Source organism: Hypanus sabinus, chromosome 24 (assembly GCF_030144855.1).
Source record: "Hypanus sabinus isolate sHypSab1 chromosome 24, sHypSab1.hap1, whole genome shotgun sequence".
NCBI classification, from domain to species: Eukaryota; Metazoa; Chordata; class Chondrichthyes; order Myliobatiformes; family Dasyatidae; genus Hypanus; species Hypanus sabinus.
The window spans coordinates 30,221,124-30,235,372 of record NC_082729.1 but is presented as its reverse complement, the minus strand read 5'-3'; the positions used below and the strand labels follow the sequence as shown (position 1 = coordinate 30,235,372).

Sequence of the window (14,249 nt, the reverse complement as noted above, 5' to 3'; positions counted from 1 at the left end):
GACACACTCCCAGTCATCACCCCGACACACTCCCACAGTCACCCCGATATCACCCCGACACACTCCCACTGTCACCCCGATATCACCCCGACACACTCCCACAGTCACCCCGATATCACCCCGACACACTCCCACAGTCACCCCGATATCACCCCGACACACTCCCACAGTCATCACCCCGATATCACCCCGACACACTCCCACAGTCATCACCCCGACACACTCCCACAGTCACCCCGATATCACCCCGACACACTCCCACAGTCATCACCCCGATATCACCCCAACACACTCCCACAGTCATCACCCCGATATCACCCCAACACACTCCCACAGTCATCACCCCGATATCACCCCGACACACTCCCACAGTCATCACCCCGATATCGCCCCGACACACTCCCACAGTCATCACCCCGACACACTCCCACAGTCATCACCCCGACACACTCCCACAGTCATCACCCCGACACACTCCCACAGTCATCACCCCGATATCACCCCGACACACTCCCACAGTCATCACCCCGATATCACCCCAACACACACCCACAGTCAGCACCCCGATATCACCCCGACACACTCCCACAGTCATCACCCCGACACACTCCCACAGTCATCACCCCGATACACTCCCACAGTCATCACCCCGATATCACCCCGACACACACCCACAGTCATCACCCCGACACACTCCCACAGTCATCACCCCAACACACTCCCACAGTCATCACCCCGATATCACCCCAACACACTCCCACAGTCGTCACCCCGATGTCACACCAACACACTCCCACAGTCACCCCGATATCACCCCGACACACTCCCACAGTCATCACCCCGATATCACCCCGACACACTCCCACAGTCATCACCCCGACACACTCCCACAGTCACCCCGATATCACCCCGACACACTCCCACAGTCATCACCCCGATATCACCCCGACACACTCCCACAATCATCACCCCGACACACTCCCACAGTCATCACCCCGATATCACCCCGACACACTCCCACAGTCATCACCCCGACACACTCCCACAGTCATCACCCCGACACACTCCCACAGTCACCCCGATATCACCCCGACACACTCCCACAGTCACCCCGATATCAGCCCGACACACTCCCACAGTCATCACCCCGATATCACCCCGACACACTCCCACAGTCATCACCCCGACACACTCCCACAGTCATCACCCTGATATCACCGCGACACACTCCCACAGTCATCACCCCGATATCACCCCGACACACTCCCACAGTTATCACCCCGATATCACCCCGACACACTCCCACAGTCAACGCCCCGATATCACCCCGACACACTTCCACAGTCAGCACCCCGATATCACCCCGAAACACTCCCACAGTCATCACCCCGATATCACCCCAACACACTCCCACAGTCATCACCCCGATATCATCCCGACACACTCCCAGTCATCACCCCGACACACTCCCACAGTCACCCCAATATCACCCCGACACACTCCCACTGTCACCCCGATATCACCCCGACACACTCCCACAGTCACCCCGATATCACCCCGACACACTCCCACAGTCACCCCGATATCACCCCGACACACTCCCACAGTCATCACCCCGATATCACCCCGACACACTCCCACAGTCATCACCCCGACACACTCCCACAGTCACCCCGATATCACCCCGACACACTCCCACAGTCATCACCCCGATATCACCCCAACACACTCCCACAGTCATCACCCCGATATCACCCCAACACACTCCCACAGTCATCACCCCGATATCACCCCGACACACTCCCACAGTCATCACCCCGATATCGCCCCGACACACTCCCACAGTCATCACCCCGACACACTCCCACAGTCATCACCACGATATCACCCCGACACACTCCCACAGTCATCACCCCGACACACTCCCACAGTCATCACCCCGACACACTCCCACAGTCATCACCCCGACACACTCCCACAGTCATCACCCCGATATCACCCCGACACACTCCCACAGTCATCACCCCGATATCACCCCAACACACACCCACAGTCAGCACCCCGATATCACCCCGACACACTCCCACAGTCATCACCCCGACACACTCCCACAGTCATCACCCCGACACACTCCCACAGTCACCCCGATATCACCCCGACACACTCCCACAGTCATCACCCCGATATCACCCCGACACACTCCCACAATCATCACCCCGACACACTCCCACAGTCATCACCCCGATATCACCCCGACACACTCCCACAGTCATCACCCCGACACACTCCCACAGTCATCACCCCGACACACTCCCACAGTCACCCCGATATCACCCCGACACACTCCCACAGTCACCCCGATATCAGCCCGACACACTCCCACAGTCATCACCCCGATATCACCCCGACACACTCCCACAGTCATCACCCCGATATCACCCCGACACACTCCCACAGTCATCACCCCGACACACTCCCACAGTCATCAGCCCGATATCACCCCGACACACTCCCACAGTCATCACCCCGACACACTCCCACAGTCATCACCCTGATATCACCGCGACACACTCCCACAGTCATCACCCCGATATCACCCCGACACACTCCCACAGTTATCACCCCGACACACTCCCACAGTCAACGCCCCGATATCACCCCGACACACTTCCACAGTCAGCACCCCGATATCACCCCGAAACACTCCCACAGTCATCACCCCGATATCACCCCAACACACTCCCACAGTCATCACCCCGATATCATCCCGACACACTCCCAGTCAACACCCCGACACACTCCCACAGTCACCCCGATATCACCCCGACACACTCCCACTGTCACCCCGATATCACCCCGACACACTCCCACAGTCACCCCGATATCACCCCGACACACTCCCACAGTCATCACCCCGACACACTCCCACAGTCATCACCACGATATCACCCCGACACACTCCCACAGTCATCACCCCGACACACTCCCACAGTCATCACCCCGACACACTCCCACAGTCATCACCCCGATACACTCCCACAGTCATCACCCCGATATCACCCCAACACACACCCACAGTCAGCACCCCGATATCACCCCGACACACTCCCACAGTCATCACCCCGACACACTCCCACAGTCATCACCCCGATACACTCCCACAGTCATCACCCCGATATCACCCCGACACACACCCACAGTCATCACCCCGACACACTCCCACAGTCATCACCCCAACACACTCCCACAGTCATCACCCCGATATCACCCCAACACACTCCCACAGTCGTCACCCCGATGTCACACCAACACACTCCCACAGTCACCCCGATATCACCCCGACACACTCCCACAGTCATCACCCCGATATCACCCCGACACACTCCCACAGTCATCACCCCGACACACTCCCACAGTCACCCCGATATCACCCCGACACACTCCCACAGTCATCACCCCGATATCACCCCGACACACTCCCACAATCATCACCCCGACACACTCCCACAGTCATCACCCCGATATCACCCCGACACACTCCCACAGTCATCACCCCGACACACTCCCACAGTCATCACCCCGACACACTCCCACAGTCACCCCGATATCACCCCGACACACTCCCACAGTCACCCCGATATCAGCCCGACACACTCCCACAGTCATCACCCCGATATCACCCCGACACACTCCCACAGTCATCACCCCGACACACTCCCACAGTCATCACCCTGATATCACCGCGACACACTCCCACAGTCATCACCCCGATATCACCCCGACACACTCCCACAGTTATCACCCCGATATCACCCCGACACACTCCCACAGTCAACGCCCCGATATCACCCCGACACACTTCCACAGTCAGCACCCCGATATCACCCCGAAACACTCCCACAGTCATCACCCCGATATCACCCCAACACACTCCCACAGTCATCACCCCGATATCATCCCGACACACTCCCAGTCATCACCCCGACACACTCCCACAGTCACCCCGATATCACCCCGACACACTCCCACTGTCACCCCGATATCACCCCGACACACTCCCACAGTCACCCCGATATCACCCCGACACACTCCCACAGTCACCCCGATATCACCCCGACACACTCCCACAGTCATCACCCCGATATCACCCCGACACACTCCCACAGTCATCACCCCGACACACTCCCACAGTCACCCCGATATCACCCCGACACACTCCCACAGTCATCACCCCGATATCACCCCAACACACTCCCACAGTCATCACCCCGATATCACCCCAACACACTCCCACAGTCATCACCCCGATATCACCCCGACACACTCCCACAGTCATCACCCCGATATCGCCCCGACACACTCCCACAGTCATCACCCCGACACACTCCCACAGTCATCACCACGATATCACCCCAACACACTCCCACAGTCATCACCCCGACACACTCCCACAGTCATCACCCCGACACACTCCCACAGTCATCACCCCGACACACTCCCACAGTCATCACCCCGATATCACCCCGACACACTCCCACAGTCATCACCCCGATATCACCCCAACACACACCCACAGTCAGCACCCCGATATCACCCCGACACACTCCCACAGTCATCACCCCGACACACTCCCACAGTCATCACCCCGATACACTCCCACAGTCATCACCCCGATATCACCCCGACACACACCCACAGTCATCACCCCGACACACTCCCACAGTCATCACCCCAACACACTCCCACAGTCATCACCCCGATATCACCCCAACACACTCCCACAGTCGTCACCCCGATGTCACACCAACACACTCCCACAGTCATCACCCCGATATCACCCCAACACACTCCCACAGTCATCACCCCGACACACTCCCAGTCACCACCCCGATATCACCCCGACACACTCCCACAGTCACCCCGACACACTCCCACAGTCATCACCCCAACACACTCCCACAGTCATCACCCCAACTCACCCCAACACACTCCCAGTCATCACCCCGATATCACCCCGACACACTCCCACAGTCATCACCCCGATATCACCCCAACACACTCCCACAGTCACCCCGATATCACCCCAACACACTCCCACAGTCATCACCCCGATATCACCCCAACACACTCCCACAGTCGTCACCCCGATATCACCCCGACACACTCCCACAGTCATCACCCCGACACACTCCCACAGTCATCACCCCGATATCACCCTGACACACTCCCACAGTCATCACCCCGATATCACCACGACACACTCCCACAGTCATCACCCCGATATCACCCCGAGACACTCCCAGTCACCCCGATATCACCCCGACACACTCCCACAGTCATCACCCCGATATCACCCCAACACACTCCCACAGTCATCACCCCGACACACTCCCACAGTCATCACCCCGACACACTCCCACAGTCACCCCGATATCACCCCGACACACTCCCACAGTCATCACCCCGACACACTCCCACAGTCATCACCCCGATATCACCCTGACACACTCCCACAGTCATCACCCCGATATCACCCCAACACACTCCCAGTCACCCCGATATCACCCCGACACACTCCCACAGTCATCACCCCGATATCACCACGACACACTCCCACAGTCATCACCCCGACACACTCCCACAGTCATCACCCCGATATCACCCCGACACACTCCCACAGTCATCACCCCGATATCACCCTGACACACTCCCACAGTCATCACCCCGATATCACCACGACACACTCCCACAGTCATCACCCCGACACACTCCCACAGTCATCACCCCGAGACACTCCCACAGTCATCACCCCGATATCACCCCAACACACTCCCACAGTCATCACCCCGACACACTCCCACAGTCATCACCCCGACACACTCCCACAGTCATCACCCCGACACACTCCCAGTCATCACCCCGATATCACCCCAACACACTCCCACAGTCATCACCCCGACACACTCCCACAGTCATCACCCCGATATCACCCCGACACACTCCCACAGTCACCCCGATATCACCCCGACACACTCCCACAGTCATCACCCTGATATCACCCCGACACACTCCCACAGTCACCCCGATATCACCCCGACACACTCCCACAGTCATCACCCCGATATCACCCCGACACACTCCCACAGTCATCACCCCGACACACTCCCACAGTCATCACCCCGATATCACCCCGACACACTCCCACAGTCATCACCCCGATATCACCCCGACTCACTCCCACAGTCATCACCCCGACACACTCCCACAGTCATCACCCCAATATCACCCCGACACACTCCCACAGTCATCACCCCGACACACTCCCACAGTCATCACCCCGATATCACCCCGACACACTCCCACAGTCACCCCGATATCACCCGGACACACTCCCACAGTCATCACCCCGATATCACCCCGACACACTCCCACAGTCATCACCCCGATATCACCCCAACACACTCCCACAGTCAGCACCCCGATATCACCCCAACACACTCCCACAGTCATCACCCCGATATCACCCCGACTCACTCCCACAGTCACCCCGATATCACCCCGACACACTCCCACATCAACCCCAATATCACCCCGACACACTCCCACAGTCATCACCCCGATATCACCCCAACACACACCCACAGTCATCACCCCGACACACTCCCACAGTCATCACCCCGACACACTCCCACAGTCATCACCCCGATATCACCCTGACACACTCCCACAGTCATCACCCCGATATCACCACGACACACTCCCACAGTCATCACCCCGATATCACCCCGAGACACTCCCACAGTCACCCCGATATCACCCCGACACACTCCCAGTCATCACCCCGATATCACCCCAACACACTCCCACAGTCATCACCCCGACACACTCCCACAGTCATCACCCCGACATCACCCCGACACACTCCCACAGTCACCCCGATATCACCCCGACACACTCCCACAGTCATCACCCCGACACACTCCCACAGTCATCACCCCGATATCACCCTGACACACTCCCACAGTCACCCCGATATCACCCCAACACACTCCCAGTCACCCCGATATCACCCCGACACACTCCCAGTCATCACCCCGATATCACCACGACACACTCCCACAGTCATCACCCCGACACACTCCCACAGTCATCACCCCGATATCACCACGACACACTCCCACAGTCATCACCCCGATATCACCCCGAGACACTCCCACAGTCACCCCGATATCACCCCGACACACTCCCACAGTCATCACCCCGATATCACCCCAACACACTCCCACAGTCATCACCCCGACACACTCCCACAGTCATCACCCCGATATCACCCCGAGACACTCCCACAGTCACCCCGATATCACCCCGACACACTCCCACAGTCATCACCCCGACACACTCCCACAGTCATCACCCCGATATCACCCCAACACACTCCCACAGTCATCACCCCGACACACTCCCACAGTCATCAACCCAATATCACCCCGACACACTCCCACAGTCACCCCGATATCACCCCGACACACTCCCACAGTCATCACCCCGACACACTCCCACAGTCATCACCCCGTTATCACCCCGACACACTCCCACAGTCATCACCCCGATATCACCCCGACACACTCCCACAGTCATCACCCCGATATCACCCCAACACACTCCCACAGTCAGCACCCCGATATCACCCCAACACACTCCCACAGTCATCACCCCGATATCACCCCGACTCACTCCCACAGTCACCCCAATATCACCCCGACACACTCCCACAGTCACCCCGATATCACCCCGACACACTCCCACAGTCATCACCCCGATATCACCCCGACACACTCCCACAGTCATCACCACGATATCACCCCGACACACTCCCACAGTCACCCCGATATCACCCGAACACACTCCCACAGTCACCCCGATATCACCCCAACACACTCCCACAGTCATCACCCCGATATCACCCCGACTCACTCCCACAGTCACCCCGATATCACCCCGATATCACCCCGACACACTCCCACAGTCACCCCGATATCACTCCGACACACTCCCACAGTTATCACCCCGACACACTCCCACAGTCATCACCCCGACACACTCCCACAGTCATCACCCCGACACACTCCCACAGTCATCTCCCCGATATCACCCCGACACACTCCCACAGTCATCACCCCGATATCACCCCGACACACTCCCAGTCATCACCCCGACACACTCCCACAGTCACCCCGATATCACCCCAACACACTCCCACAGTCATCACCCCGACACATCCCACAGTCACCCCGATATCACCCCAACACACTCCCACAGTCATCACCCCGATATCACCCCAACACACTCCCACAGTCATCACCCCGATATCACCCCAACACACTCCCACAGTCATCACCCCGATATCACCCCGACACACTCCCACAGTCACCCCGATATCACCCCAACACACTCCCACAGTCACCCCGATATCACCCCGAGACACTTCCACAGTCATCACCCCGATATCACCCCGACACACTCCCACAGTCACCCCGATATCACCCCAACACACTCCCACAGTCACCCCGATATCACCCCGAGACACTCCCACAGTCATCACCCCGACACACTCCCACAGTCATCACCCCGACACACTCCCACAGTCATCACCCCGACACACTCCCACAGTCACCCCGATATTACCCCGACACACTCCCATAGTCACCCCGATATCACCCCGAGACACTCCTACAGTCACCCCGATATCACCCCGAGACACTCCCACAGTCATCACCCCGACACACTCCCACAGTCATCACCCCGATATCACCCCAACACACTCCCACAGTCACCCCGATATCACCCCGACACACTCCCACAGTCACCCCGATATCACCCCGAGACACTCCCACAGTCACCCCGATATCACCCCGAGACACTCCCACAGTCATCACCCCGACACACTCCCACAGTCATCACCCCGATATCACCCCAACACAGTCCCACAGTCACCCCGATATCACCCCGACACACTCCCACAGTCACCCCGATATCACCCCAACACACTCCCACAGTCACCCCGATATCACCCCGACACACTCCCACAGTCATCACCCCGACACACTCCCAGAGTCATCACCCCGATACACACCCACTGTCACCCCGACACACTCCCAGAGTCACCCCGATATCACCCCGACACACTCCCACAGTCACCCCGATATCACCCCGACGCACTCCCACAGTCACCCCGATATCACCCCGACACACTCCCACAGTCATCACCCCGACACACTCCCACAGTCATCACCCCGATATCACCCCGACACACTCCCACAGTCATCACCCCGATATCACCCCAACACACTCCCAGTCACCCCGACACACTCCCACAGTCATCACCCCGATATCACCCCGACACACTCCCACAGTCATCACCCCGACACACTCCCACAGTCACCCCGATATCACCCCGACACACTCCCACAGTCATCACCGCGATATCACCCCGACACACTCCCACAGTCATCACCCCGATATCACCCCGACACACTCCCACAGTCATCACCCCGATATCACCCCGACACACTCCCACAGTCATCACCCCGACACACTCCCACAGTCACCCCGATATCACCCCGACACACTCCCACAGTCATCACCCCGATATCACCCCAACACACTCCCACAGTCAGCACCCCGATATCACCCCGACACACTCCCACAGTCATCACCCCGACACACTCCCAGAGTCATCACCCCGATACACTCCCACAGTCATCACCCCGATATCACCCCGACACACTCCCACAGTCATCACCCCGATATCACCCCGACACACTCCCACAGTCATCACCCCGATATCACCCCGACACACTCCCTCAGTCACCCCGATATCACCCCGACACACTCCCACAGTCATCACCCCGACACACTCCCACAGTCATCACCCCGACACACTCCCACAGTCATCACCCCGATATCACCCCGACACACTCCCACAGTCATCACCCCGATATCACCCCGACACACTCCCACAGTCATCACCCCGATATCACCCCGACACACTCCCACAGACATCACCCCGACACAATCCCACAGTCATCACCCCAACACACTCCCACAGTCATCACCCCGATATCACCCCGACACACTCCCACATTCATCACCCCGATATCACCCCGACACACTCCCACAGTCATCACCCCGACACACTCCCACAGTCATCACCCCGACACACTCCCACAGTCACCACCCCGATATCACCCCAACACACTCCCACAGTCACCCCGATATCACCCCGACACACTCCCACAGTCATCACCCCAACACACTCCCACAGTCATCACCCCGATATCACCCCGACACACTCCCACAGTCATCACCCCGATATCACCCCGACACACTCCCACAGTCATCACCCCGACACACTCCCACAGTCATCACCCCGACACACTCCCACAGTCATCACCCCGATATCACCCCAACACACTCCCACAGTCACCCCGATATCACCCCAACACACTCCCACAGTCATCACCCCGATATCACCCCGACACACTCCCACAGTCATCACCCCGACACACTCCCACAGTCATCACCCCAACACACTCCCAGTCACCCCGATACACTCCCACAGTCACCCCGATATCACCCCGACACACTCCCACAGTCACCCCGATATCACCCCGACACTCTCCCACAGTCATCACCCCGACACACTCCCAGTCATCACCCCGATATCACCCCGACACACTCCCACAGTCATCACCCCGATATCACCCCGACACACTCCCACAGTCATCACCCCGATATCACCCCAACACACTCCCACAGTCATCACCCCGATATCACCCCAACACACTCCCACAGTCATCACCCCGACACACTCCCACAGTCACCCCGATATCACCCCGACACACTCCCACCGTCATCACCCCGACACACTCCCACAGTCACCCCGATATCACCCCGACACACTCCCACAGTCATCACCCCGACACACTCCCACAGTCATCACCCCGATATCACCCTGACACACTCCCACAGTCACCCCAATATCACCCCAAAGATTAACAGTGATTTTGATGGGGAGGGGGAGGCTGAGTTAAGGGTAAGGAGACGTCCCTGACCTTTGAGGATGTGGCCCTGGGACAGGAGGAGGAGGAGCAATATAGGAGGTAGAGAGGGCGGGTGGGGAGTGGAATGGAGGAGACTATGTCCCTGACCTTTGAGGATATCGAGGCAGATGCGGCCGAGTTTGTCGACGTTGGGGTGATAGATCTTGGTGACGAAGCGGACCTTGGGGGCTGCCATCGGGTACTCCTCGGGCAGGAACAGCTCCAATTTGAAGTTGCCCCCCTCAAAGGGTGAGTCCTGTGGCCCTGCGATCTCCACGTGGAAGTAGCGGGCATTGGCCTCGTCTGGCTGGGCCCGGATCCCCGGTACCGGCTCCGCGAGCAGCCGCTGCGTCTCCTGTGGACAGGCATAGGGGTGTGAGCAAAGACCTGAGGCAAGGTGCATTGCAGAAGCAACTCTCTGAGGGAGGAGGGGAGAACGCTGGGGCAGTGGTAAGGAAGGAGGTGGTGAGGGCAGAGTGATGTGGGATGGGCAGCAGTAAGGGAGGGGCCAAGAGGAGCAGGACCGGAGAGGAGGGATTCCACACTGAGGGCAGGTAGGATGGTGAGGAGGGTTATCCGTATTGCAGGAAGGGTGCTGACAAGTCTTGGAAAGGAAGACGAGTGTACTTCTCTGCGTTGAAGGACAGGCGATAGTCGGGGAGGGGGGCTTTCGTGCTGCAGGAAAGGGCAGCCAGGAGGCATCTCTGCTCTGTGCGAGAGGCAGCACTGCGGGATAAGACTTCTAGAGAAACCCTCAACCTCGTCGGCAGCCATTCCCATTATCCTGCAGTTCCTGCAGTTAACACACTAAATCCAGGGAGCATTCCTGTCCTGGCCGGACCTCAGCCACAAACCATCCTCCCAACCCATCCCTCATCAAGGTCAGGCCAGCAATGCAAGCAGACTGACCAGGCCCACTCCCGGGGAGAGGAATTGGTCCTCTCTCTGGACAACAGCTTGTGTCCGTAACAGTTTCATAGAACACCACAGCACAGAGAGGCCCACTTAGTCCTTGAACCTAGCCAAATTTATCCTCAATGTTACAGTAAAACCCACAATCCACTTCAAACCCACTTCCACACCGTGAGTGAAAAATTCACCCTCTAAATCAGGGGTTCCCGACCTGGGGTCCACGGACCCCATACTTAATGGTATTAGTTCATGGCATCAAAAAGGTTTGGAACTCCTGCCTTACCTTTCACCCTGAGAGAAATGATTAAATTAAAGACGGTATTTAAGGAGTCCATTTAGAATGTGCTGACACAGAAAGAGCGTGCAAAGCAACTTGCAGGGCAACGTATAAACCAATTTGCAAAATCAGGATGAAACAATAGCTTGCTGATTAAAGAAGCGATACGGGTAACGGGAAGACATGCTTAACGGTTGAACAATAACGGTGTTAATGCGCTGAGGCTGATAAGTGGGCCAAAGGGTAATCACATTTGTAATTCTGTAATGAGATTAAGGAAGAATGTCTGCACCTCACATGGGTGCAACTCACAAAGTCGTAAACAAGTAGGGTATAAAAAACTGTGCAAAGTGTAATTCGGCACTCAATCTAGCAGGAGCTGGTTGGGTCCGACTCTGCAGACTCGAAAAATAAAGTTTACCGTTCTGCAAATTGCTGAGACTCAGTGTGTTTCTGACACACCCCTAACTCATGGCTTCTCGTGTCTGTCTCACTCAACCTCAGTGGAAAAAGCCTGCTTGCATTTAACCCTCTCTAAATCCCTCAAAATTTCATATACCTCTATCAAATCTGCTCTCAAGCTTCTACTCTCCAGGGAATAATCTTCCTTTACAACTCAGTTCCTCAAGCACTGGCAACATCCTTGTAAATTCTGTGTAGCTGAGGAGCTCAGCAAGATGGCGCCTAATGGCCACTCCTTTGCTTGCGTTTTCGCTCTATTTCTATCTTTAATCTCTCTTTTTTTTCCCCGCTTTCGAGGTTCTCTTGACCTGGAGTTGCACGCCGACTTCGACTCTTTACCGGAACGGGACCCACTCTCAGGGCCTCATAACCAGCCGCTTCTCAATACGCCAAGGACACGGCCTGGAGGACTAGCGCCAGGTCTTTGTGACTCTGGAGGTGGGCAGATTCGAGGGAGGTGCCGCCGCCCGATGCATCGAGGGAGACGCAATATTGTGAGCAGCGAGCTGGCTGTGTGCCCAGAGACCCACGTTCTTTGGGCACAGAGCTCGGAAAAAGCGACGCAACAGACATTTATCACCATAAATCAGCAAGCTGCTTTTGGTCTCCTCTCTAGCTGTGAAACGGGGACACCCCTTTTTCCCTTATTAGGAGGAGAGAGAGGAGAGAGCCTGTGGTACAATGAATTACCGGGTGAACAAGTGGCCTTTGGGGTGCTGCAAGTCTGTGTCTTTATTGTTGCTTTGCTGCACACTTGAGTACTTGATGAGGGGTGCTGTTGCCTTTTTGCTGGTTGGCCTCGTTGCTGCTTATGTGTGGGGAGGGCTTTGGGGTTCTAACGTTTAACTGTCATTCATTCTTTGGGGCACTCCTCCGTTTTTGTGGATGTTTGCGAAGAAAAAGAATTTCATGATGTATATTGCATACTTTCCTCGGACATTAAATGTACCTTTGAAACCTATTGTACGTTTACAAGCTGATTGATACATGTCCTGTCAGGGTGAAAACGTACCGCATCCTGAGGGGGGCAGGCTGGGGCAGACGTGGAGATGCTCCCACCTGCAGGAAACTCTTGAAAGAGGGGAAACAGTTACAAGATGGAGGGAGAGGGCTGTTTACTCGGAGGTGTGTAGTACTCCTCGAAAAGGGAGCTGGATCTCCGGTTTCTCCGTCCCTGGAGAGTGGTGGTGGGGGGGGGGGGGTTGTGTAAGGTGCACATGCAGCAGACCTCATTGAAGAATCTGCAGTGGAAAGGTGAAACCCGATAAGTCCCATTCTTGTGTTTTTCCTGTGAATTTCGCATCTGTTGCTATGTGCCTGACGCTGCTACAAGGTAGTTTTCCATCACGATGGTGCCTACATAGGAGTAGAATTGAGTCTGCTCTGCCATTCCATCATAGATGATTTATTCTCCCTCTCAACACCATTCTCCTAACCTCCTTGCTGTAACCTTTGGCACCCTGACTAATCAGGAACCTATCAACCTCTGCTACAAA

General features: G+C 56.8%; 1 protein-coding gene across 1 annotated transcript in view; it reads right to left on the bottom strand.

Annotated features, from left to right (window-relative positions):
• LOC132380609 (ubiquitin-conjugating enzyme E2 N) overlaps positions 1-14,249 on the bottom strand; it is a 57,067-nt gene that overhangs the window by 27,249 nt on the left and 15,569 nt on the right. The window contains exon 2 of the mRNA XM_059949538.1: positions 11,211-11,457. Within this exon, the coding sequence (XP_059805521.1) occupies positions 11,211-11,457 (247 nt within the window). The remainder of the gene's footprint in view (positions 1-11,210; positions 11,458-14,249) is intronic.